At 41.3% G+C, this 25,618-nt stretch overlaps 1 protein-coding gene across 2 annotated transcripts in view; it reads left to right on the forward strand.

Annotated features, from left to right (window-relative positions):
- The first annotated feature begins 2,274 nt into the window (after positions 1-2,274).
- Positions 2,275-25,618, forward strand: part of NASP (nuclear autoantigenic sperm protein) — a 30,514-nt gene continuing 7,170 nt past the window's right edge. Inside the window, exons 1-7 of one of the 2 annotated variants that reach the window (XM_065874427.1) lie at positions 2,275-2,540; positions 2,759-2,856; positions 11,889-11,939; positions 20,579-20,689; positions 22,178-22,258; positions 23,294-23,400; positions 24,096-25,082. In XM_065874427.1, coding sequence (XP_065730499.1) covers positions 2,798-2,856; positions 11,889-11,939; positions 20,579-20,689; positions 22,178-22,258; positions 23,294-23,400; positions 24,096-25,082 — 1,396 coding nt within the window. In that variant the 5' untranslated portion in view covers positions 2,275-2,540; positions 2,759-2,797. Of the gene's footprint in view, positions 2,541-2,707; positions 2,857-11,888; positions 11,940-20,578; positions 20,690-22,177; positions 22,259-23,293; positions 23,401-24,095; positions 25,083-25,618 lie in introns of those variants that run through there. The other variant, XM_065874436.1, reaches the window with a different exon arrangement.

Consider the following 25,618-nt stretch of genomic DNA (forward strand, 5'->3'; position numbering starts at 1 on the left):
CCTTATGTCCTCTTGTTTGAGATTTCTCTCTTGCTCTTTTTCTAACTTCATGAGTTGAATTCTTTGAGCAATTTTTCTATTTGTTTCCTGATAAAATTTTTTGAAAGCTATAATTCATCAAAATACAGCTTTATCTGTGTCCTATGAATTTTTTTTGTCCTATGAATTTTAACATGTAGTGTATTTATTGTCATTCAGCTCTAAGTATTTAACTTCCTTCATGATTTTTTAACCCAAGGGCTATTTATTTATACAATATATAAATGTTAATTTGCAGTGCAATAAAGCTTTGTGGTTAGAGAAGATGGTCTATATGAAAATGATAATGATTCTTTAGAATGTATTGAGGCTTTCTTTGTGGCCTAATAATGGTCCATTTCTGTAAGTGATCTATGATGTTTGAATGTAATGTGTATTTGCTGATTTTTGAGCATAGATTTCTATATATTTAGTCACTAGAGCATATTAATAATATTAGTCATGTCTTCTCTATCTCTGCTTACTTTTTCGTCTGCTTGTTTCTGAGTGACATGAGTTAACAATTTCAGCTACAATTGTTGACTTATCTCTATTTCTTCTGCAATTCTTATAGTTGTTGCTTAATATATGATGGATATATTTAAGAAGTTTATTTCACTCTTATATAACATTTTTGGAGTAAGCAGACCAGAGCTTGTATGGTGGCTCTGTGATGCTAGGAACCTAGGCATCCTACTAATTTGTCATTCCTGGCGCATTGCCCTGATTGACTTGGTCCAAGTTAGTTCACCACCTCACCTTCTGAAAAGAGAAGCCCCTTCCCTTTGATATCACTATATGGAAGATGCACACATTGCTTTTGTTCACTTTCCATTGACCAGAGTGTCGTCATGTGAGCACTTCTAGTTCCAGGGGACATCGACAATTTTGGTTTTTATTCTGGGGGTTATGCACTAAAATAAATGCATAAATAAATAAAAATCAGGGTTCTATTACTACTATAGGAGAGAAAAATCGATATTGGAAGACAACTAGGAGTCTATCACAAGATCTCAGTGTTTTGTATGTAATCATTCATTTAATCCCTGTCTTTTCCATATACTTCTTCTACCCTCAACTTTCTCTCAGTTCAACCTCCTTTTTGTTTTACCCTCTCCAAAAAATAAACTTCCAGTTTTCCATTGCCCTGGGGAAGATGATTTAGAAGGTCTAGCTGCTTCTTTTTATTTTTTTAAATTAACTTATTTATGTATTTATTTATTTTTGGCTGTGTTGTTGCACACGGGCTTTCTCTAGTTGCCGCGAGCGGGGGCTACTCTTCATTGCATTGCACGGGCTTCTCATTGTGGTGGCTTCTCTTGTTGTGGAGCTCGGGCTCTAGGCACGCAGGCTTCAGTAGTTGCGGCACGCGGGCTCTAGAGCGCAGGCTCAGTAGCTGTGGCGTGCAGGGGCTTAGCTGCTCCACAGCATGTGGGATCTTCCCGGACCAGGGATTGAACCTGTGTCCCCTGCATTGGCAGGCGGATTCTTAACTGTGCCACCAGGGAAGCCCGCAGGTCCAGGTCTTTATCCCTAAAGATTTCAAACTGCCTGAGTCTTGACAGACTGGAATAAGAATCCTCCCCAAGAATCTTTCTCAGTATGTCTGAACCTGGACGGAAATAAAATTCCTGTTCTGACCTTTGTAGGCAAGGCCATGGTGGAAGGCAATGGGTTATGCTCCAGATGTGAGAAAGTGCAATTATCTTCCACTCAGCGACTTGCAGAAAATGAGGCACACTGCTTCCCATAAATGACTTGTCTTGCAACCTTCTGAGCTAGTCATACCTTCTTTGAACCTTGGTTTCTATTTCTACCAAATGGGACGGATAACACCGTTGTCACTAGTAGCGTTGCTGTTAAGATTAAGTAAGACAGCTAATAGCTTTGGAATGTCTAAGCACAGTGCCCCCGCACATAGTGGACAAACTATAAACCGTAGCTTGGAGTGGACGAAAAGAGCTGGGAAAAAAAAAAAACAAAAAAAAAAACAAACAAAAAAAGAGCTGGGAGCTTTAAGCTAGTCAGATTTGGGAGTCTGGGTAGGGCCTAAGAGGATGGCTTCACCGGATTGGGCCAGCCGAAGGGGGCGGGCCCAGAGGGAGGAGCCAGCCGCGTCCCGCCGCAGCCCCCAGCTTTGAATCAAGCGCGGTAGTTTCAGGCGGTGGCCAATCCTAGGACAGCATTTCCTTGCGTCAGTTGTTGTTGAGGTTCAGAGCCACGCGTCTCTCACCAATATCTGTTCTAGCCGTTGCTGGTATACACGTGCTCGGCTCTTTCATGTCCATCCGTTACGACTGAGCGGACCGACAGAAAGTCTCAGTTAACTTCCTGAGTATCCGGCCTGGAAACAGACTCTCGGCTACTCGCTCCGAACATGTAGTGCAGCCCCAGCTTCCCCTTCTCTGGAAGTCGCTGGCCGCCGTTCAGTCAGGAGTAGTAGTACCAAGATTCTAGTTCTTCTTACGCGACTTGCTAGAGAAGCAAAAAGTTGCTTTTTTCGAGGAAGCCAGGGAGGAAAGGTATCACTCAGAACCAGGTGGTGCGGGTGGGGAATGTCCTTGGGCAGGATTGGGGCTGGGTCCTGGCCCTTTAAACTCGAGGGGGAGGATCCGGAAGTGGATGGGCGGGGCGAAGGGCCCTGGTATATAAGAGGGCCCAGCCGCGCGGGGTCTCCAATCTGCCATTTTCTGTCCACGAATAAGTCTCTGGCTTTCCAAATTCTCTGTTTTTCCCACAGGCACTATCCCGTCCGCTGGCCCACCACCTCAGGCGAACGATGGCCGCAGAGTCCACAGCCACTGCCGCCATCACCGCGGAGCTGGTTTCCGCCGATAAGTAAGCTGGACCGTGGAGAGCTTGAGGCACTGGCCAGTCCGCAGGGAGGGGGTGGTGGACGGAGGCTAACCGGGAGGGACAGACCGGAGGGTGGGAGGGCTTTCCTTCCAGTGAACAACCGTCGCTGTTCGGGGAGGGCCGGACACTGGAGAAGCCCACTTCTAGCAGAGAGCCTCGCTCATTGGCAGTAACGCCGGTCGGCTGGCGCCCCCTGCCCCGCTTTTCGCGGTCGCCATCTTGCCGGGGGCAGCGGCGGCTGTCTCCATCGCCTGCCCCTCTCCTTCCTCCCCAGGCCCGGGGCTATCGGCGGGAAGGCGGGGCCCCGGCGCGGCAGTGTACCTTCACGTCCCTGCTGTCCCCGCACTCCTGGCGTGCGCCTCCGGTAGGATCTCCAAACACATCGGGAAAATAACCAACAGAGATTTGGCGCCAAAAAAAAAAAACTGCACGAGGGAGGAGGCCGGACCGGTGGATCGGGATGGGCGGGGTCTCTCGGGGGCGGGGTCGTGCGCTCGTGCGTTCGCTTCCCCCCGCCGGCTTTGGAGCAGGGGGCGGGGCCCTGAGGAGGCGGGAAAACTCCATTGTTTGGGGCTGCGGCTCCCGGGCGCCTCGGACTTCCGCCGTGGGACGCGGTGAAGCTTGTGCCCCGCGGTCTCCTCGCTCACCTGGTACTCTCCTGCCCTCAGCAAGACCCATTTCTTTTGTCTGTGGTGGAGAGCATCGTGGTTCTTTTAGACTTTGGGAACGTTGGCGGGGGACTTGGCTGCTTCTGGGGGATTTTATCGTGAGGCGAAGCATCTTCTATCGCTGCGTCGAGGTCTTTTCACTTATTGCAGTGTTTGGTTGCTAGGAGAATGGGCAGTATTAAGCGCGAAGTGTTAACAGAAGGACTGGAAGGAATGATAGAAGACATGATTGCTATGAAAACGGCACAGTGCCACTCTGACATAAAGGTATTTTTTGAACAGTGAAGGGAAACAGGCCGTTATTCGAAGAAACAAGAAATAACCCAAATTATTAAGTGGCAGACTCTAGGATAAACCCTAGTATTTCAAGTTTTTATTCCCTCATTACTCATCCTTTCCCCCATCCCCAAAGCTTGAGAGGAAATTGCATGAAAATCTAATTAGCTAGTTAGAACAATAAAGGCATCATTCCTTAGTTAAGTAAGTTCCTGGGGCAATTCAGGGGTAAAGCGTTTCAGTCGTTTAAGGGGGAGGGTAAAGAAAATTTATGTGAGTTTAATAAACTACTAAGAATGCACATTATAATTCCAGTATAGCCATTGAAAGAATAAAAAACATGTTTAACTTCCAAACCAGTAGAGAGAGAAAATTGAATGAGAAATAAACCACAATTCAGAGTTGATTTTGATACTGCTTTCATTGCTTAAGTGGTGAATGTTGGGCTACAGTTTTGTCATCTGTTAAAAGCTACAATTTGGCTTCTGTCCCCTCATGCCATTAAACAACGTTGCTAAAGGTTATTAATGGTTGTCTAAATGTTAAATTAGTCTTTGTCCTTATTAGCTTTCTAAATAGTTTTAAGTAGTTAATGTTTTTGTTTATGTTACAAAAGAACATAGCAGTTTGTACTGTAGTGGTAAGGAGGAATGAGAAAGCTTAGAAAGAGAAAGTCTTATGTGATGCATTGAATTTTACTTTAACTGTCTTATAATTTCTGAGCTACTTATTCGTACCTTTAGATGAGAGATGTCAAAGTAAAAACAAGTGGTTTAGCTCAGTAATCCTTAAAGTTCTGGGGTTTGTCGTTCCTATTTCCATAAGTGGAAGGTTCATCTGTGTTGGTGTGGGGCTTATTTTGGTGCTTAGTATTTGGCTGTTTAAAATGAGATGGATAACCTCTTGTAAGTTAGCTTTATGATGAATTAATGTCACTGTAATTAGCATATATTTGTGTGAAAGATTTAGCCAATGTACCTGTGTACCTATATTTTGGTTGGGTGGAGGAGTTAGGTTCAGTATATTAGCTCAAATGTGTAAATGAGAAGAGTCTCTCTTGGTGGACCTGCAAAAAAAATCTATTTTCAGAAGATTTAAAAAAAAAAATTTTTTTCCCCCCGGTTGTGCCACGCGGCATTATACGATCTTAGTTCCCCCCCCCCAGGGATCAAACCCACACCTGCATTGGAAGCACGGAGTCTTAACCACTGGACCACCAGGGAAGTCCCTGATCTTGTACTCTTAAGACAATTTACTCATCACATCCATTAACTTTGGTAATCTTTATATGCGTATCCGAAAGTATTCTCCACTTACCACTTTAAACAACTGAGGTTCAGGGAGGGACTTCACTGGTGGTCCAGCAGTTAAGACTCTGCTCCTAATGTAAAGGGCCCGGGTTCAATTCCTGGTCAGGGAACTAAGATCCCGAAAGCCACACAGCCTGGCCAAAAAAAAAAAAATTGGTTAAAAAAAAAAAACACTGAGGGGTGGTGGTGGTGGGATGAATTGGGAGATTGGGATTGACATATATACACTGATATGTATAAAATAGATAAATAAGAACCTGCTGCTGTATAAAAAAATAAAACTGAAAAAAATATATAGAGCAATGCAGAAATAAAAAGACAAATTCACAATTGTAGAAAAAATAAAAATGCCAAAAAATAGTAAGATTAATTGCAATTTTACAATTTGGGCTTTAAACATACACTTTCTTGGGCTATGACAGTAGGGTAAAATGACCCAGTTTGTATAAATTTTATGAGGCTTGATAAATGCACTTAATAATTGTCAGCTCATGACAAAATTAAATGACTCAATGAATGTTAATCTCTCCTTTCATATATCTAAATGCCTTGGTACAGTTTCAATATGTGGCATATGTATTGTAGTATAATCTATTAATAACGTGGATCAGAGAGAAGCAAAAGTCAAGGACAAATGTAATTTTTTGTGAGATGTACATTTTTTTTTTAACATCTAGCTGATTACCTTTGGATGTCAATTAAACATTACACCCTCTTGAAAAAAAAAAAAAAACACTGAGGTTCACCCTAAAGATTCCACAAAAAAAAGATCATCGATTGGAATGCTTAATATTGTTAAGATGTTCATACTACCCAAAGAGATCTATGGATATGCATCCTAAAATTCATAAGAAATCTCAAGGGGTCCCAAATAGCCAAAACAGTTTCTTTTGTTTGTTTGTTTTTGGCCACGCCTCGAGGCTTGTGGATTTTAGTTCCTTGACCAGGGATTGAACTGGGATCCTAACCACTGGACTGCCAGGAAATTCCCTGCCAAAACAGTTTTGAAAAGAATGAAGTGTAGGTCTCACTTGCTGATATCAAAACATTGTGCTACTGGCATAAAGATAGACAAATAGAACAATGGAATGTAAAAGAAAGCCCAAAAATCCTTGCATATGGTCAAATGATCTTTAATAAGGATGCCAAGACCACTCAATGAAGAAAGGACATTCTTTTTTTTCTTCTTAAATTTATTTTTTTATTTTTGACTGCATTGGGTCTTTGTTGCTGCATGCGGGCTAAGCGGTGAGCGGGGGCTACTCTTCGTTGCAGTGGGCGGGCTTCTCACTGCAGTGGCTCCTCTTGTTGCGGAGCACGGGTTCTAAGGCATGCGGGCTTAGTTGTTCCGTGGCATGTGGGATCTTGCCGGACCAGGGCTCGAAGCCATGTCCCCTGCATTGGCAGGCGTATTCTTAACCACTGGGCCACCAGGGAAGTCCCGGGATATTCTTTTCAACAAATGGTGTTGGGAAAACGGGATATGCACATGCAGGAGAATGAAGTTAGATCCTTATTTTACACCGTATACAAAAATGAGCTGAAAATGGATTAAAGACCTAAATGTAAGACCTGAAACTATAAATCTCCCAAAAGAAAGCATAAGTTAAAAGCTCCATGGGAATTCCCTGACGGTCCAGTGGTTAGCACTCACTTTCATTGCTATGCTCCAGGTTCAGGCCCTGATTGGTGAACTAAGATCTTGCAAGCCTCTCAGCGTGGCTTAAAAAAAAAAAAAAATTCCCTGCCAGTTTTTCAGTACATTTTATTGAAGTACAGCATACTACAAAAATGCACAAATGGTAAATGTACAGTTGAGTGAATTTTCACAAACAGAAATTAGAAACAAAACATTATATGGAAACTTCTCCCCCCCAACCTTTTTAGTCATACTCCTCCCATCAAGCCTAGCTCTTCTGACTTCTCACATTACAGTGTCATAGGGGGATGTTGAACTTGTATTTATTTGTAAGGGTACCATAAAACTTTATAGGGAGGGTCTTGCCTGGTGGTCCAGTGGTTAAGACTCCGTGCTTCCACTTCAGGGGGTGCAGGTTCGATCCTTGGTCGGGGAACTAAGATCCTGCATGCTGTGTGGCACAGCCAAAAAAACCCCAAAAAACTTTATAGGGAGGATGACAGATGATGCTAAATTTCTATGATGACTGGGAGCCAGGAAAACTGGGTTCTGTTTCTGAAAACTGGGTTCTGTTTCTAGCTGCTGCGGTGGACCTCAGTTTTCCCATTTGTTAAACGGTGGCAGTAGTGGGGAGATTCTACAAGGAAATTTTTTTCAGGAAAGTTTTGTGAAGCAGTTTTCTTTCCTCCTACTTACTGGCATATTTTCCCTATATTTATTGAGCATTTGTCTTATTTAATAGAGGCGCTGTGGTTAAGGAGACAGAAAAGATCTCTGCTTTCAAATGGAGCTTCGACTACTGGGATAGAGACCATGAATATATAGATTAGAGAATATCAGTGATAAAGTGCTATGCAAAGAATTACCCTAGTTTTAAGGTGATGTGAGGTAACTGGGTGGTTATTTATTTCTAATTAATTAATTTACTTATTTATTTTTGGCTGCACTGGGTCTTTGTTGCTGCGCACAGGCTTTCTCTATTTGCAGCGAGTGGGGGCTCCTTTTCGTTGCGGGGCGTGGCTTCTTACTGTGGTGGCTTCTCTTTGCGGAGCGCGGGCTTCAGTAGTTGTGGCACGTGGGCTTCAGTAGTCGTGGCACACAGGCTTCAGTAGTTGTGGCTTGTGGGCTCTAGAGCGCAGGCTCAGTAGTTGTGGCACATGGGCTTAGTTGCTCCGCGGCATGTGGGATCTTCCCCGACCAAGGCTCGAACCTGTGTCCCCTGCATTTGCAGGCGGATTCTTAACCACCACTGCACCATCAGTGGGGGAAGCCCTGGGTGGTTATTTTAGATTGGACGATCAGGGATGGCCACAATGAGATGAATGACAAGGGCCCAGCTATATGAAGTTTCTAACTGGGAAACTTCGTTCATAGAAATAGGGATAGCAGAGAATGTGGATACAGAGGCAAGCAGGTTGGTAGTTTTGGTGGTTGAGGAAGGGAGACTTCCTGTCTGATGGTTTCTATTTGCTCAATGGGGTGTGAAGCAAGGTCTGCTTAGAAGTAAGGGGGAATGGAGTAGGGTGTAGGAGATTTGAGGAGAGATAGTAATGTTGGAGACTTGGAAGACATATTCTAGGGAATGTGGTAGGATTGCCAATATTGTCCTTGTTTCAGATTTGGGGCCAAGAATTTTTTTTTTTTTTTTTTTTTTTTTGGGGGCCAAGAATTTAAAGAGTGCAGTCAGTGCTGTTGTTTCTTAAATGTTCAGCTTCTCTGCTCTAGCAGACACAGAATAGATGGCTAGAGGGTTAAGACCTCTTGTGGAACTTAAAAGTTTGCCAGAAGAAAAGCCTTCTTCACAGGCTGAGGGTTTATGTTAAAGAAAAAAAATCTTTAAGATAAAACAACTGGAGATTTGTGGGTTTTTTTTTCATGACTGGTTGTCTGCCAGCAGCTACCTATTTGGTCTCTTGGTGCTTCCTTTCTTTCCCCTTAGATAGCACCATCTCTGCATTCAAACGTCCCAAGATGGATGCTTTTAAAAACATTTTCTCTGTGATATATGCGTTCAGTTGCTTTCTTTGCTTCTTCCCTTCATAGCCAGGCTTCTTTAGATAAGAGTCTGCAGGATTTCTGGTGTCCATTTTTCCCCCTCTTCTGTTTGCTTATACATTTAACAAATGTATTCAATATATATTTTAATATGTCAGGTTTTAGAGATACAAAGATGAATAAGGTGTCAGTTTCTGGTCATCAGATCACAATCTAATTGGACAGGTGTGTTCTGAGAATATACACATTTGTTCAACCTGTCTCGATCTGGCTTCTTCATGTCATTTAAACAACATTGCTAAAGGTGATCATGGATTGTCTAAATGCTAAAATAGTCCTTATTCTTAGCTTTCTAATGAGTTCTTTTTGCTGCCTTTTTGGCACCTCTTTGCTGCCTCTGATACCAGACACTCCCTCCTTAATTATGTCTTCTTTTGATGCTGCCTCCATTTCTTCCTATCTTTCTGTTCTTTCATTGTTAATGATTGCTAGAATCTATTGATTCCTTATGTGCCAAGCATTGAACTAAGCACTTTGTGAACTTTCTCATTTAATTTTCAAAACAGATCCTGTGAGATAGGTACTGTTAATAGTTGAGGAAACTGAGGTACTTCATATGGTAAGTGGCAAAGTCACTTGTCGTTAATCCTACCCTAGTGATTCAGAATTGGTCACTTTAACAAATATTGATTAGATACCAGGCTTTGTGCTTGGTGCTAGGATACAGTTTAGGATAAGATAGACATGGTTTCTTAGATCTTAATCCTGATGGGGAATACAGAAAGTCAGTAGGCAATTGGAGTACAGAATGAGTTATGATGGGGTCATGTAACTGGGTAAGTTACTTCTCTGGAAAATAGCCACAAGGTTTTTTGTGAGAGGATTAAATGAGAATGTAGTAGGCACTGCTATGTCTGACAGATGTTTGCTCTGAATTGCCTATTGAATGTTATCCATTTATTTATTTATTATTTTAAAAATATTTATTTGGCTGCGCTGGGTCTTAAGTTGCGGCCTGTGGGATCTAGTTCCCTGACCAGGGATCAAACCCGGGACCCCTGCATTGGGAGCCCAGAGTCTTAGCCACTGGACCACCAGGGAAGTCCCTGAATGCTATCCATTTAGGTGTTCCATAAGCACCTCAAAACCAGCTCAGTATGTACACCCCAATTTTCACTAATAATCTTGCTTTTGTACCTTATTTTGGTTGGATAGCACTCAGTTTCCCAATCCCAGAAATAAAAATTCTAGATTCCCCCTCCCTCCTTTTTCAATTTCTAAACAGTTACCAATATTTAGCAGTTTGGTAGTCTGTAACAGGGCTTAGAAATGTAAAGCCTAGAGGGCCAGATAGGAAAAAGTGAAGTGGTGGTGGGGATTGAAGTGAATTGTCCCTTAAAGGGCTAGGTCACTGTTCAACTTCAGCTGATTGGGGAGAATGTATGCCATAGTGGCAGGTATTTCTAATATTTAAAGAATATTGTAATTATTTCTTTGACTAGGAAATACATTCCTGGTTCAAAATCCAGAAGGGGAAGTACACAATGAAATGTCCCTCCAACCGTTATTCCCTAATCACATAGGTTTTCTCCTCTGAGTCCACCAGTGTTAGTAATTTGTTATGTGTCCCTCAATGCTACCTTATGCATATACGAGCAGATTGTATGTAGTTATTAATTCTATATTATTGTGTAAATGGTAGCACACTTGATACATTTCTTAGCACTTAGCAGTATATCTTGGAGATGATTCCTCATTAGGGCATAGTTTCTTTCTTTTCTTTTTTTTAATGGCTGCATTGTATTCTATTCTGTGACTGTCTCATAATGAGTTTCCTATTGATGGACATTTGAATTCTTTCCAGAATTTAATTGTTACAAATTGTGCTTTAGTGAATAACCGTGTAACCCTGGACTCATATATCTATAGGATAAATTTCTACAAGTGGAACTGCTGGATCAAAGAGTGTTCATTTGTTGTTTTTGATAGATATTGCCAAATAGACCTTCATAGAAGTTTTGTGAATTTAAACTTATATTAGCAATATATGTGAACACCTGTTACTCTTACATTCTTGTCTTTGACTATTTGATGGGTAAAAAAATGCTTTCTTACTGTAATTTTGTGTTTCTCTGAAGAATGAGTGTGAGCATGTATTTAAATGTTTGAGATATTTGTGTTTCATTTTCTGTGAATGTGTTTATATCCTTTAATCTTTTCCTGTTGGACCTTTTTTCCTGTTGATTTAATATTCTGTATATATTCACTAAGTTAACCTTTTGTGAAATGAATGAGATGGAGTAGAATTTATCAGTCTTACATGATTTCTGAATATGAAAGGTTTTCTCCCGATGAGTTACAATGTAATTCGCCTGTGGTTTTCTTTAGTACTTTTCTGGTTTCAGAGTTTACATAATGATTTTTCAGGAGAAGCAGAAATCCAGATTTTTATGTGATATCTTCATAGTTTTAAATGTAGTAACTACCATAATTAACATTAAAAAATAATTGTGGGTAAACATGTCTATGGCTCAGATAGGACATGAACCTGAGTTTATAATTTTTTTTCTAATATGGTGCTTGTTACAGTGTGGTCCCCAAACCAGCAGTAGCAGCATCACCTAGAAAGTTGTTAGAAATGCAAATTCCTGGACCTCATAATAGACCTACTGAACCAGAACTCTAGGGTTGGGGCTCAACAACGTGTTCTTTTTTTTATATAAATTAATTTTATTTATTTTTATTTTTGGCTGCATTGGGTCTTGTTGCTGCGCGTGGGGTTTCTCTACTTGCCTCAAGTGGGGGCTACTCTTCATTGTGGTGTGCGGGCTTCTTGTTGTGGAACATGGGCTCTAGGCACGCGGACTTCAGTAGTTGTGGCACGAGGGCTCAGTAGTTGTGGCTCACGGGCTCTAGAGCTCAGGCTCAGTAGCTGTGGTGCATGGGCTTAGCTGCTCCGTGGCATGTGGCATCTTCCCAGATCAGGGCTCGAACCTGTGTCCCCTGCGTTGGCAGGCGGATCCTTAACCACTGCACCACCAGGGAAGTCCCCATATTAATTTGTTTAATTTCTAGTCTTAAAATAGCCTTCATTTTTCCTTTTTTCCCCTTAATTTTTCATTACAGAATTGAAGAAGATGCCCCTGCTCCTTCTACCTCTACAGATAAAGTGGAGAGGTAAGATTATTTACATGGTGCAATTAGATTTATATCTGGAACATAGACTAAGAGCTATATAACTTGAGGGCAGTTTGTTTCATTATTTTCAATAGGTAACGAATAAGACTGAATGTTAAAGTACCTATTTAAAGTATGGAGTCCTGACAATGATGTCGTCAGGTTTTTTTGTATTTGATTAAGATATTAGAATTGAAAAACTTGTTTAATTCTTCTTAGTACCCAACATGCCTGGCAAATGCTAACTTATTTTTCTGTTGTTGTTGTGGCATGCAGGCTCAGTAGTTGTGGCTCGCGGGCTCTAGAGCACAGGCTCAGTAGCTGTGGCGCACGGGCTCAGTTTCTCTGCAACATGTAGGATCTTCCCAGACCAGGGCTTGAACCCGTGTCCCTTGCATTGGCAGGCGGATTCTTAACCACTGTGCCACCAAGGAAGTCCCTAACTTATTTTCTTTAAAAATATTTTATTTATTTGTTTATTGGCTGTGTCGGATCTTAGTTGCAGTGCAGACCTCTCTCTAGTTGTGGTGCACAGGCTACTCTGTAGTTCTGGTGTGCGGGCTCTCTAGTTATGGCACATGGGCTTATTTGCCTCACAGCATGTGGGATCTTAGTTCCCCGCCTGTGTCCCCTGCATTGGAAGGCAGATTCTTAACCACTGGACCAGCAGGGAAGTCCCTAACTTACTCTTTCTTTGAATACTTCTACTGATTTAGATCTCTGTTTTGTAAGGTTGCCATTTTCAATTTTGTTGTTATTCTGGTTGAAAGTTTTAAATTTTATATTGAGCTCACATGTACTTCCATGTAACTTCCCCATCTGGATGTGACCGTGGTTTTTAACCAGAGGTAAGCATAATAATTAATTAACTAGAAAGCTTATCCAAAAGGTAAATGCCTGGGTTGCATTCCTAGAGATTTCATTTCTTAAGCTTTTAGTGTATGAGTGTTTTGGAAAAGCTTCCTGTTAAATCTTAAGCTCACTTAGGTTGAAAATTACTGTTCTAAATTCTGTTTAATCCTTTTTGCAAAATATCTGCACTTTTTAAGAGTCTTTAAGTTTTTCATTTGTTTCATCATTTCACTTTGTGGTCTTAAATTCCATTGTTATCTTGGTCATTTAAACCATGTCTTTTACAAATACTACCTACTGATTTGTGAGTCAGTCTCGTTTTGGGGTGGAAGAAGTACTGCTCAGGATTGGTCCTAAACACACATTCGCGTAACCTTTTTAGAGTCTTGGTATATACCATAGTATTAAATTTCTGGACTGAGAATAAGGTATAAATGTAGCTAGGCTACTTCACCCCTGGAACACTGCTGATATGTGATTATTAATATTCTAAGCATTGATGATCTTTTGAGGAGCATGATAATCTGATTCTGAGAGAAACTTGGAAGGATGGTTGGAAAAAACATGACTAGTCTCATAAATTTGTAACAGCTGATCTGAAATGGTTATTTAGTACTGCCTGGCAACTATAGCATGTTTCCCTGGCCAAGTTGTTCTCCCATTCTGCTGAGTAACTTCTTAATATTCAGTACCGTCACCTGTCTTCTTGCTCTTACTTGATGATTTTACTTTTTAAAAAAATTTGATTGGGGACTACCTGGTGGTGCAGTGGTTAAGAATCCACCTGCCAACACAGGGTACACGGGTTCGAGCCCGGGTCCGGGAAAATCCCACGTGCTGCGGAGCAACTAAGCCCGTGAGCCACAACTGCTGAGCCCATGTGCCACAACTAATGAAGCCCACGTGGCTGAGCCCACGCTCCGCAGCAAGAGGCCACTGCAATGAGAAGCCCATGCACCGCAACGAAGAAGTTGCCTGCGTGCAACTTCCGAGAAAGCCTGCATGCAGCAATGAAGACCCAATGCAGCCAAAGATAAATAAATATATAAAAAATCTGATTGTTTAGTAATAAGCAGTTAGGAAGAGGAGTTTCTTAATCTATCTTAAATCTGTACCCACACATTCTTTTCTTTCTTTATTTTTTCTTTTCTTTTTTATTTATTTGTTTGCTCTCAGTCTTTGTTGCAGCCGGCGGGCTCCTTAGTTGCGGTACCCGAACTCTTAGTTGTGGTGGGATCTAGTTCCCTGACCAGGGATCGAACCCGGGCCCCCTGCATTGGCTGCATGGAGTCTTATCCACTGTGCCACCAGGGAAGTCCCGCATTCTTCTGGATGTGGGTCCATGCTCTTATTCAGAGGTTCTAAAGGTGCAGTCTGTATGCCCCTGGGATCCCCAAGAACCTTTCAGAGATTCCGTAAGGTCAAAATTTTTCGTATTGGTAGACCGTTTGCCGTTTTCGCTGGTTGACATTGGCACTAATGGTGCAAAATCAATGGTGGGTAAACCTGCTGGCCCTTTATTTAACAAAGGTCAAGGCAGTACAAGTAGTTCACTCCCAGTTTCACTTCTGTTGCTTCCACGATGAAGCAATAGAAACTAATAAATTTATTCTCAGTCCTTCACTACATGGTTTTAGAATAATCTGTGTGACAAAATGGGAAATAGGAATGCTAATTCTGCACCCTGAAGTAGGTAGGTAAGATGGTTGTCTTTAAGAAAAGTATTTGTATGACTGTTTGAATAAAGAATTAAATTTTGGGGGCTTCCCTGGTGGCACAGTGGTTGAGAGTCCGCCTGCTGATGCAGGGGACACGGGTTCATGCCCTGGTCCGGGAAGATCCCACATGCCGCAGAGCGGCTGGGCTCGTGAGCCATGGCCGCTGAGCCTGCACGTCCGGAGCCTGTGCTCCGCAACAGGAGAGGCCACAACAGTGAGAGGCCCGCATACCTCAAAAAAAAAAAAAAAAGAAATTTTTCATGGAATTCTGGATTTCAAAGGATGAACAACAGACTTATTACTCAGACTTGGGTATTTGGCAGATGGTTTCTCAAAAATTAATAAAGTGAGGCTGTCACTTTAAGGGAGGCAACTGAGAATATCTGTTGTCAGTGATAGAATTTTAGCTTTCAAATGAAAATAAATTAAAATCTTAGAAGTTGTATTGACTACCGTGAGCCTGTCTCATGTGGTCCCAACATTTCAAGGCTCTTCTGATGAAATTGGTGGTGGTGGTGTTTGTTGTTGTTTTTTATTGTGGTGTAAATGCATATAACGTAAAATTTACCATCATAGGGACTTCCCTGGTGGTCCAGTGGTTAAGAATCCGCTTCCCAATGCAGGGGACTCGGGTTCGATCCCTGGTCGGGGAACTAAGATCCCACATGCCACGGGGCAACGAAGTCCACGCGCTCTAGAGCCCGTGCTCTGCAGTGAAGATCCTGCCTGCCACAACTAAGATCTGATACAGCCTAATAAATAAATATTTAAAAAATATTACCATCATAACCGTTTTTAAGTGTACCGATCAGTAATGTTAAGTACATGTACGTTACTGTGGAGCCAGTCCCTTCTTGCAGAAGTGAAACTCTCCATCATCCATCTCCAGAACATTTTCCTCTTCCCCAACTGAAACTCTACCCATTAAACAACGTCCCATCTCTTCCCCCAGCCCCTGGCAGCCACCATCCTACTTTCTGTCTCTGTGCATTTGACTACTCTAGGTACCTTTTATAAATGAAATCCTACATCGTTTGTCTTTTTATGACTGGCTTATTTAACTTAGCATAGTGTCTTCAGGATTAATCCATGTTATAGCATCTGTTAGAGTTCTCTTTTTAAGGCCGAATAATATGCCATTGTATGTATAGACCACATTTCATTTATCCATTCATCTGTCAGTGGATACTTGAGTTGATTCCTTTTGGCTATTGTGAATAATGCTGCTATGTATATGAGTGTACAGAATCATTCATGAATAGGAGATCTATTCAGAGTACAAGATAGAACAATGATTTTTATTTTATTTAAATAAATAAATTTATTTATTTTTTGTTGCATTGGGTCTTCATCGCTGCGGGGGCTTCTCTTCATTGCGGTGTGCAGGCTTCTCATTGCGGTGGCTTCTCTTGTTGCAGAGCACAGGCTCTATGCGTGCGGGCTTCAGTAGTTGTGGCACACGGGCTCAGTAGTTGTGGCTTGCAGGCTCTAGAGTGCAGGCTCAGTAGTTGTGGCGCATGGGCTTAGTTGCTCCGTGGCATGTGGGATCTTCCTGGACCAGGGCTCGTACCCCTGTCCCCTGCACCGGCAGGCAGATTCTTAACCACTGCACTATCAGGGAAGTCCCAGAACAATGATTTTTAATGTAGCAGTATGAAAAGTTCGTCAGTACATTTTCAGATTCTGCATTGCAAATAACCTTTAAGGAACTACCACTCATTGAGTTTTGGTGTAGTATCAGAGAAGAAAATCCACAGCCATTTACAAGATTATTCAAGGGAATTCCCTGGTGGTGCAGTGGTTAGGACTCCGCACTTCTGCTGCCAGGGGTCTGGATTCGATCCCTGGTCAGGGAACTAAGATCCCACAAAAAAATTTAAAAAGGTTATTAAAGTACTCCCTTTTCCAAACAGGTATCAGTGTGAGGTCAGATATTTTATACTTCAATGAAAACAACAAATCCCAGTGCCTTAAATGCAGAAAAATGAATATGAAAATCCAGCTTTTCTATTAAGCCAGACATTGAAGAGATTTGTAAAAATGTTCAGTAGTGCTTCTCACTAAATTTTTTATGTTTGGGAAATATAGTCATTTTTTCATAGAAGTCATGTTAACATGTAACATTTTAAAATATTAAAAATTTTTTTTTAGTTTTAATTTCAATATGGTAAATACAAATAGATATTACTCACATACAGAAAGGCTCTTCGAGGGCCTTCTGTAATTTGGTAGCGTAAAGAGTCTGGAGACCAAAAAGTTTGCGAGCCATTGCTCTCCTTTTAAAATAATTAATTAATTTTTGTCTGTGTTGGGTCTTTGTTGCGGTGTGCGGGCTCCTCATTGCGGTGGCTTCTCTTGTTGCAGAGCACGGGCTCTAGGTGCGCGGGTTTCAGTAGTTGTGGCTCGTGGGCTCTAGAGCGCAGGCTCAGTAGCTGTGGCACATGGGCTTAGTTGCTCTGCAGCATGTGGGATCTTCCCGGACCAGGGCTCAAACCCGTGTCCCCTGCATTGGCAGGTGGATTCTTAACCACTGCACCACCAGGGAAGTCCCCATTGCTTTTCTATATAAAGACCAACATCTCCACTTGTTCAGTGGATCCCATCCTCAGTCATCTACTCAAAAACAGAGCTCTTGTAGTTCTCTATCCAGCAGTACTACTACATTCCTCTCCTATGAGCTTATTTGTACTGCATAGTCTTATTTGTATCGCATAGTCTTCCCTTGGTATTCATGGGGGATTGGTTCCAGGATACCCCCGCCCCCCGCCCGCCGTACCAAAATCTGTGTATTCTCAAGTCCCTTATATAAAATGGCATAGTATTTGCATATAACTGAACACATACTCCTATATACTTTAAATTGTCTCTAGATTACTTATACTACCTAGTACAACATAAATAGTTGTAAATATTTTGAAAATGCTATGTAAATAGTTGGCCAATGTGCAGCAAATTCACGGTTTGCTTTTTGGAGCTTTCTGGAATTACCACCCACTGTACCTCCCCCCCCGAGTATTTTTAATCTTTGGTTGATGAGAAGGGCCAATTGTATTCCTTATTTATTTATTTTTTTTAAAGAAGATGTTGGGAGTGGTAGTTTATTAATTAATTAATTTTTGGCTGCATTGGGCCTTCATTTCTGTGTGTGGGCTTTCTCTAGTTGTGGCAAGCGGGGGCCTCTCACTATCACGGCCTCTCTTGTTGCAGAGCACAGGCTCCAGACGTGCAGGCTCAGTAGTTGTGGTACACAGGCCTAGTTGCTCCGCGGCATGTGGGATCCTCCTAGAGCAGGGCTCGAACCCATGTCCCCTGCATTAGCAGGCAGATTCTCAACCACTGCGCCACCAGGGAAGCCCTGTATTCCTATTTTTAACCCTTCATTGATCCCCCACATCCCCTTCTACCTATTACTTCATTTCTGTTTCTTGGACAAGAAAACATGAAAGGGTTGTTGTTACTTTGTTTACTTCCCCTTTTTTATTTCCTGAACATTCTTCAAGTTTTTCTTTCACCATTCTAAAATGGTCTTGGGCTTTCCTGGTGGTGCAGTGGTTGAGAGTCCACCTGCCGATGCAGGGGACACGGGTTCGTGCCCTGGTCTGGGAAGATCCCACATGCTGCGGAGCGGCTGGGCCCGTGAACCATGGCTGCTGAGCCTGTGCGTCCGGAGCCTGTGCTCCGCAGTGGGAGAGGCCACAACAGTGAGAGGCCCGCGTACCGCAAAAAAAAAAAAAAAAAAAAAAAAAGTGGTTTTGCTTAATGGTCATTAATGCCATCTATATTATTCCTTAATCTAGTGATTAGTTAATCTTGTCAGTAACATTTGATCCAGTGGATTCACTTTCTTTACATGTCTTCATTTGGCTTCAGGGATACTGTATTTTTTTTCCTTACTAGCTATTCTTTTTTCAGTAGGGGGAGTGACAAGGGCTTGTTCTACCGCATTTCCCCTGCCTCTGATGTAGAAATGCTCTCAGGGCTCAGTCCTATGACTTCTTTATTAATAGTCACTCCCTAGGTAAATCTCCCCCAGTTTAGCTCAGACCTGTGGCTTTAAGCACATGACACCCCATTTGTATCTTTAGTCCCTACATGTTTCTTGAATCTCTTCCTTTGAATATCTTGGAGGTTCAGTAGGCATCTTACAATTAACATGTCCAAAACTAGATTACCCTGCCCCTCACCTTCTTTTTCCTCAGTTGACTATCTCAGTAAATGGCAGTGTTGTATAAATCTTGATCTAAATGGTCTAGATTGTCTAGAGATCTAGATGGTCCCTGCCACTAACTCTCAGTTTTCACATCTGTAAAATGGAGATAAGTTACAGCCTTATGAAGTGGATACCAAGATTAAATGTAAATATAGGTATAATTATCACATGACACATAGTAAGTGTCCATTGTTATTACAGTTGCCCAGGCCAGAAAGCATTGGTTTTATCACTTTTTCATTCAAGAAATTATGTATCTAGTACATTAGCAAATTCCAAAATAAGTATATTGAGAATCTAACCATTTCTACTATTTCCTCGGTCTTAGCCTAGATTCTTTCTAAGTAGTCTTCTCCTTCTATTATTATTATTTTTTTGATTTTTTTTTTTTTTTTTTTTTTTTTTTTTTTTTTTTGGGTTGTGCTGGGTCTGTGCGTAGGCTTTTTTCTAGTTGTGGTGAGTGGGGGCTGCTCTTCGTTGTGGTGCGTGGGCTTCTCATTGCGGTGGCTTTTCCTGTTGTGGGACACAGGCTGTAGGTGCACAGGCTTCAGTAGTTGTGGCATGTAGGCTCAGTACTTGTGGCTCATGGGCTCTAGAGCACAGGCTCAGTATTTGTGACACACGAGCTTAGTTGCTCTGCGGCAAGTGGAATCTTCCCGGACCAGGGCTTGAACCCGTGTCCGCTACATTGGCAGGTGGATTCTTAACCACTGCGCCATCAGGGAAGTCCCCTAAACTGCACAGTTTTGAAGTGAGCAATTTGATGAGCTTTTACATGTGTATATACCTGTAGACCAATATCATAAGATAAGGATATATTTATCATCTCAAAATTTCTTTATGCTCCTTTGTACTTCATTCCCTCTCCAGGCAACCACTAATCTACCTTCTGTCTCTGTAGATGAGTTTGCATTTTGTAGAATATTATCTAAATCGAATCATACTGTATGTACTTTTTTTTTGGTATGGCATCTTTGATTCAGCATAATTAAGATTCATCCATGTTATGTGTTTCAACAGTTCATTCCGTTTTATTGATATTGCATATTGTGGATATATCACAGTTGAAACCATTTGGGTTTCTAGTTTTTGGCTACTGTAGATAAAGCTGCTATGAATATTTGTGTACGTGTCTTTATGGGCATATACTTTCATTTCTCTTGGATTAATACCTAGGAATGGAATGGCTAGATATCATATGGTGGGTATATATCTAACTTTAAGAAACTCTCCAGCTGTTTTCTAAAGTGACTCTCCCATTTTACATTCCCTTCAGCAGAATATGAGAGTTCTAGTTGCTCTACATCCTTGCCAACACTTGATGTGGTCAGTCTTTACATTTTCGCCATTCTAGTGGGAGTATAATAGTATCTCATTATGAGTTTAATTTGCATTTCTCAAATGACTGATGTTGTTGAGCCTCTTTTCACGTGCTTATTTACCATTCATATATCTTAGTGAGCTTTTTTTTTTTTTTTAAGGATTTTTTTCTTTTTTTTTTTTGCGGTACGCGGGCCTCTCACTGTTGTGGCCTCTCCTGTTGCGGAGCACAGGCTCCGGACGCGCAGGCTCAGCGGCCATGGCCCACGGGCCCAGCCGCTCCGCGGCATGTGGGATCTTCCCGCACCGGGGCACGAACCCGTGTCCCCTGCATCGGCAGGCGGACTCTCAACCACTGCGCCACCAGGGAAGCCCTTAGTGAGCTTTTTTAGTGATAGGTAAGTATGGGTTAGCTAAGCCTTGCCAGAGTAGTTCAGAGGTTTAAAGAAATTAAAGTATTATGGTTTAAATGTAGCAGGTATTCCAAAAATGTTGGTTCTAAAAGTATTTGACGTTTGAAAAAAATCTTTATCTTGCAGTCTGGATGTGGATAGTGAAGCTAAGAAACTATTGGGTTTAGGACAGAAACATCTGGTGATGGGGGATATTCCAGCAGCTGTCAATGCCTTCCAGGAAGCAGCTAGTCTTTTGTAAGTACTGTGTTTTGCTATGATGGGATATTGTGTTCCTAATAAAGTTGAATCATAAAAAGTTGTTTAATGGGATAAAAAGAATAAAGAGCAAGAGTTTAAGGAGATTTGATTATTTTTCATGTGTAAATTTATTCCTATAACTATAAAACTTATAAGGTAATTTGTTTTCTGTTCATCACTAACTAACTAACTTGTCCTGGTTTTGGTTCAGGGTCATATTTGTCCATTTCCCCCCACAACCCTTACTCCTTCTAGAACAGAATCTTACTCCTGGATGTCTGCAATAATCTTTTTAGATTATTGGCCTCTGGTCTCTTCATCATCACCTGCGTCTGAAGAGCTGAGGTTCTGGTATTCAGTGGTGTGCTAAGGGTAGGGCCCAGATTTCATCTGATGCTGAGTATTTAGGTATTTTTATATAAAAGTATGTGGTTATCTTAAAATGAAAACGTTAAAATCTAAGTTTTTAAGATTAAGCGCATAGAAACACGCTTCTTAGCTTATTCCTTATTCCTGGAAAGTTCAGTATTCTCACTGTCCTGCCATTAAGGGTATTTAGGAGGAAAATTTGAGATGCATTATTCTAATCTAGTAGACTACCCTTAAACATGACCTTCATCACAATAGTTTCTTTGTTTAGTTGTACTGTTTACTCTCACTAATCTCTCAGGCTATTAGTTGGCCTGACTTAGCATGATTTCTGCCAATCCTTTACCCCATGAAAGCTGGTCTCCTTACTCCACATAAAGTACCTCCTCCTTACCATTTATCACACTTCTGATTTTTTTCCTCTTCTTCCCTGTCTAGATATTAATAGCTTAAATTTGTATATATAGTGCTATCTGTATTTCTAAGCATTATTTTAAATGATTTTATATACATTAACTTAATTAGTTCTTGTAATATCTCTGACTGGTTCTTAACATTTCCATTGTACAGATGAGAAAACTAAGGTACTGTGAGATTAAGTAACTTGACTAAGGTTAAAAGTTAGAGGCAGGATTTGAACCTAGGCAGTCAGGCTCCAGAGAACATTCTCTTAACTCTTTATCATCATGCCTTTCCATGGACCTTATTCATGCTTTGGGTCCCAGCCAAAGGCCCTCTAACTCTAACAATATTCTGGCCCGTATTGACCCCTATCTTATACCAGGAGAAATGCCTATTAATGTAATTTGGCTCTTAGATTATATAGTATAACTGTAGCAAATGGATGTCTTTTAGAGTATATATTATATTCTAATTATATAATGTATATTATATATCTGAATTTGTAATTATATACTATATAGATGAAGAACAGGCAACATTAATTCATTCATTCTTAAAGTCCCTTGGACCTTGACTTCAAAGCAAGAGGAGTGGAGCATTGGTTTCCTAGAAGGATGTGTTACAGAAGAAATGTCATTTTATAGCTAAAGAACTAGGGGAAAAAATTTTGAGACTAGATGTTAATTCAGATCTTAGCTGTTATTCTCTTTGTAGAGGTAAGAAGTATGGAGAGACAGCTAATGAATGTGGAGAAGCCTTCTTTTTCTATGGGAAATCGCTTCTGGAGTTGGCAAGGTATGTCTTTCAAGCCAAGTCTTTAAGTAATATGTTTTGTATCATAGTAGTCTTATTTAAAAACTTGCTTCTTTGTTTGCTAAGATTGTTTACTAGCTTTGAGATTTCACATGAGCTAAGTGGGACTGGTTTTACTGGGGGGGTTTAGAAGGAGCATGAAATATTGATGGAAGTTTTTTTTTGGCAGGGGGGGGCGTGCTGTGGGCTTGTGGGATATTAGTTCCCCAACCAGGGATTGAACTTGTGCCCCCAGCAGTGAAAGCGCGGAGTCCTAATCACTGGACCACCAGAGAATTCCCTTGATGGGAGTTTTGAAAGTCACTTGATACAAAGAGTAAAGTTATACTTAGGTTTTGACTTTTGCAGTAATTAGAAGCACAGAGGTCTTTCCATTAGTGAATAGTCAGTAATTTATCAAAGTCCAATTTAGAGAGAGAACCTTTGAAATCACTCAGCTAGCCCAAAACAGTCATCCATAAGAAGGACTGAAGGACAATTTGAAAACACTGGCATGTGAAAATGTCTTAAGATAAGACTCACAAGTAGTCTTAATTGTTGGAAAGTTGTTGTGTATTTTCCACCAGAATTTATTAATCAGAATAAAATATATTGAGGGTACACAGAGGAGCAAATATTCTGTAATCTATTTAATCTCAGTTCTGCTAAGTTTTCTAATTTTGTAGAGTATTCTAAGGATTTGTCTTGAAAACCATGCCAGAATGTTTTTGGCCATCTAGAGAAATGTAGGTGGATGAGAAGTTTGGGAAATATGGCCCTTTTGATAAGAGTCATCAGTGTTTTTTCAGGTGGCTGGATAAAAAGGGTATGTTTATTTCTTTGAGTGCTCTTACAGCCTTAATTTATATTAAAAAGTTTTGATCATTGCATTTCTTTCATGAGTGCTTATAGTTTATATTCTCTGTACTTGCTTACTCTTCTGTTGCTTTTATAATACAGGACTACAGTTTCTGTATTACAAAGACTGTTAGGTTCTAGCCATCATACCTTTACTGCTTTCTCCTTTTGTTCTGCTAGAATGGAGAATGGTGTGTTGGGAAATGCCCTGGAAGGTGTGCATGTGGAAGAGGAGGAAGGAGAAAAAACAGAAGAAACTCTGGTAGAAAATAATGATAACATAGATGGTATGTGGAGTTACATGTGACATTCAAGAGATGCGACGTTTATTTCTTGTGTACAAGTGGTGGAAATAGGGCTCTCCTTATCCTGAATGGTCTCTCCTGGGGTGACACCTGCATCTGGTGGAGACTGCAGGGGAGGTGGCTGATTACTGAAACAGATAGCAGGCTTTTGTAAGGGGATAACTTAATTTCCCAAATAAGTCTGGTTATTTAAATTGATGTTTTAAGTATGAAAACAACCTTAAATATTTTTCTGATGTGAATTTTAAAAAGTCTTTACAGCTCAGTTATTTTAATGGCTGTGCTTTTGGAGCCCTTTTACACTTTTTGTGTCTAAGAAAATTAAATGTTAATTTCTAATTTGAGTTTGGCTGCTAGAATTTTACATATCAGATGGAGGTCTATATAGTGTATAGAAGAGAATGTAAAGCTTGGCATCTCTTACCTAACTGATATCAGAATGCTCAAGTAAAATAATATCTAATTTAAGGAGCTTGGGTTTCTTTTGCAGTAAGTTGCTCTGCTAGCTGGGAGTTTCCCTTTGCTTTTCTCAAGGGGGCAGATAATTTGCAGGCCATCTGCTAAAACATAAGCCAGGCTGTTTGAGGGTTTAAAGGGAATGTATTTTTAGTTTCCATTTATGCCTTTATCATTAAACTCGAAGACATGTTTATGCTTCATGTTCTTTAACCATGTAGAGGAAGCAAGGGAAGAGTTGAGAGAACAGGTTTATGACGCCATGGGAGAAAAAGAAGCCAAAAAAACAGAAGACAAGTCTCTGGTAAAGCCTGAAACGGATAAAGAACAGGAAACTGATATGGAGAAGGGTGGAAGAGAAGATATGGATATAAGTGAGCCTGCAGGGGAACTACAGGAAAAAGTTGAATCAACTCCAGATCAGTTAACTGAAACCACTAAAGAGGGAAAAGGAACAGCAGCACCAGAAGGACTGAATGAAGCTGAAGTCACTTCTAAGAAGGCAGAACAGGAAACACCAGATGCTGAGGAAGGAAAATCAGTTTCTGGAACTGATGTCCAAGAAGAGTTCAGAGAAAAAGGAGGTCAGGGAGAAGTAATTGCGAGCATAGAGGAGAAACCAAAAGAAGCTTCAGAAGAGCAACGTGTTGTGACTCTAGAAGAGCAGGGCACTGCAGTGGAGATAGAAGCAGTCAAGCCAGTGGATGTGGGTGGGGATGAGCCAAAGGAGCAGGTAGCTGTCTCTGCAAGTGAGCCAGGAAAGGCTGTTCTTGAGCAGTTGGTAGGGCAAGAATTGCCTCCTGCTGAAGAGTCACCAGAGGTGACAGCACAGGCTGCAGAGGCCTCGGCTGCAGAAGCTGGATCAGAAGTCTCCAAGAAGCCTGGGCAGGAGGAGCCAGTTCTCCCTAAGGATGGTGCAGTCAATGGACTATCAGCTGCAGGGGATCACACTCCTAATGAACCGAAGACTAATGCAGAAGGACGGACAGAAACAAAAGATGGCTCAGGACTAGAGGAGAAGGTCAGGGCAGAGTTGGTTCCTAGCCAGGAGGAGACTAAGCTGTCTATAGAAGAGTCTGAGGCAGCTGGAGATGGGGTTGAGACTAAGGTAGCCCAGGGGGCTACTGAGAAATCCCCTGAAGACAAAGTTAAGATAGCTGCTAATGAAGAAACACAAGACAAAGAAGAACAGATGAAAGAGGGTGAAGGTAACCGGGACATGCAAGAGCTGCAGTGGGTGGAGTACATTCTGGATTTGACTCACTAATCATGGGTAAAAGTCAGCCTTCCATTCAGGATTTTCCGTCTGCCTTTGGATTAGGAAAGGGCTAAGTGAAAATGGGGTTAGTTTAAGAAGGTGGTGATAAGTTGAGCAAGTTAAAGCAAGTCTTCTTTAGCTGGCTTATAAACTAACGCTTTACTAACTGCAAAATAGGCCTTTCTGTGATATCTGAGACTTGGCTAGCTATCAGTAACTTGTACCATACTAGCCAATAAAGGTGGGTGGGAAGTGGGGTAGATAGGGAAATAGTGGGCTAGGCTGGCAGAGAATGCTGAATGGATGTTCACTTGCATGCCTCTTGATTTTTAAATTTACTGTTCACTTGGTTCCTTTTTCTCTGCTTTAGGAATCAGGATTAGAGCAGTAGAATCCACTGAATTGATACACTTAAGCAGGCATGCCATTTAAATGAAGGCAGTTAACCCTTGAATGTTCTATCGCCAGAGTGGAAGAACTCTGGTA

The sequence above is a fragment of the Phocoena phocoena genome, chromosome 1 (genome assembly GCF_963924675.1).
Source record: "Phocoena phocoena chromosome 1, mPhoPho1.1, whole genome shotgun sequence".
Taxonomy (NCBI): Eukaryota; Metazoa; Chordata; class Mammalia; order Artiodactyla; family Phocoenidae; genus Phocoena; species Phocoena phocoena.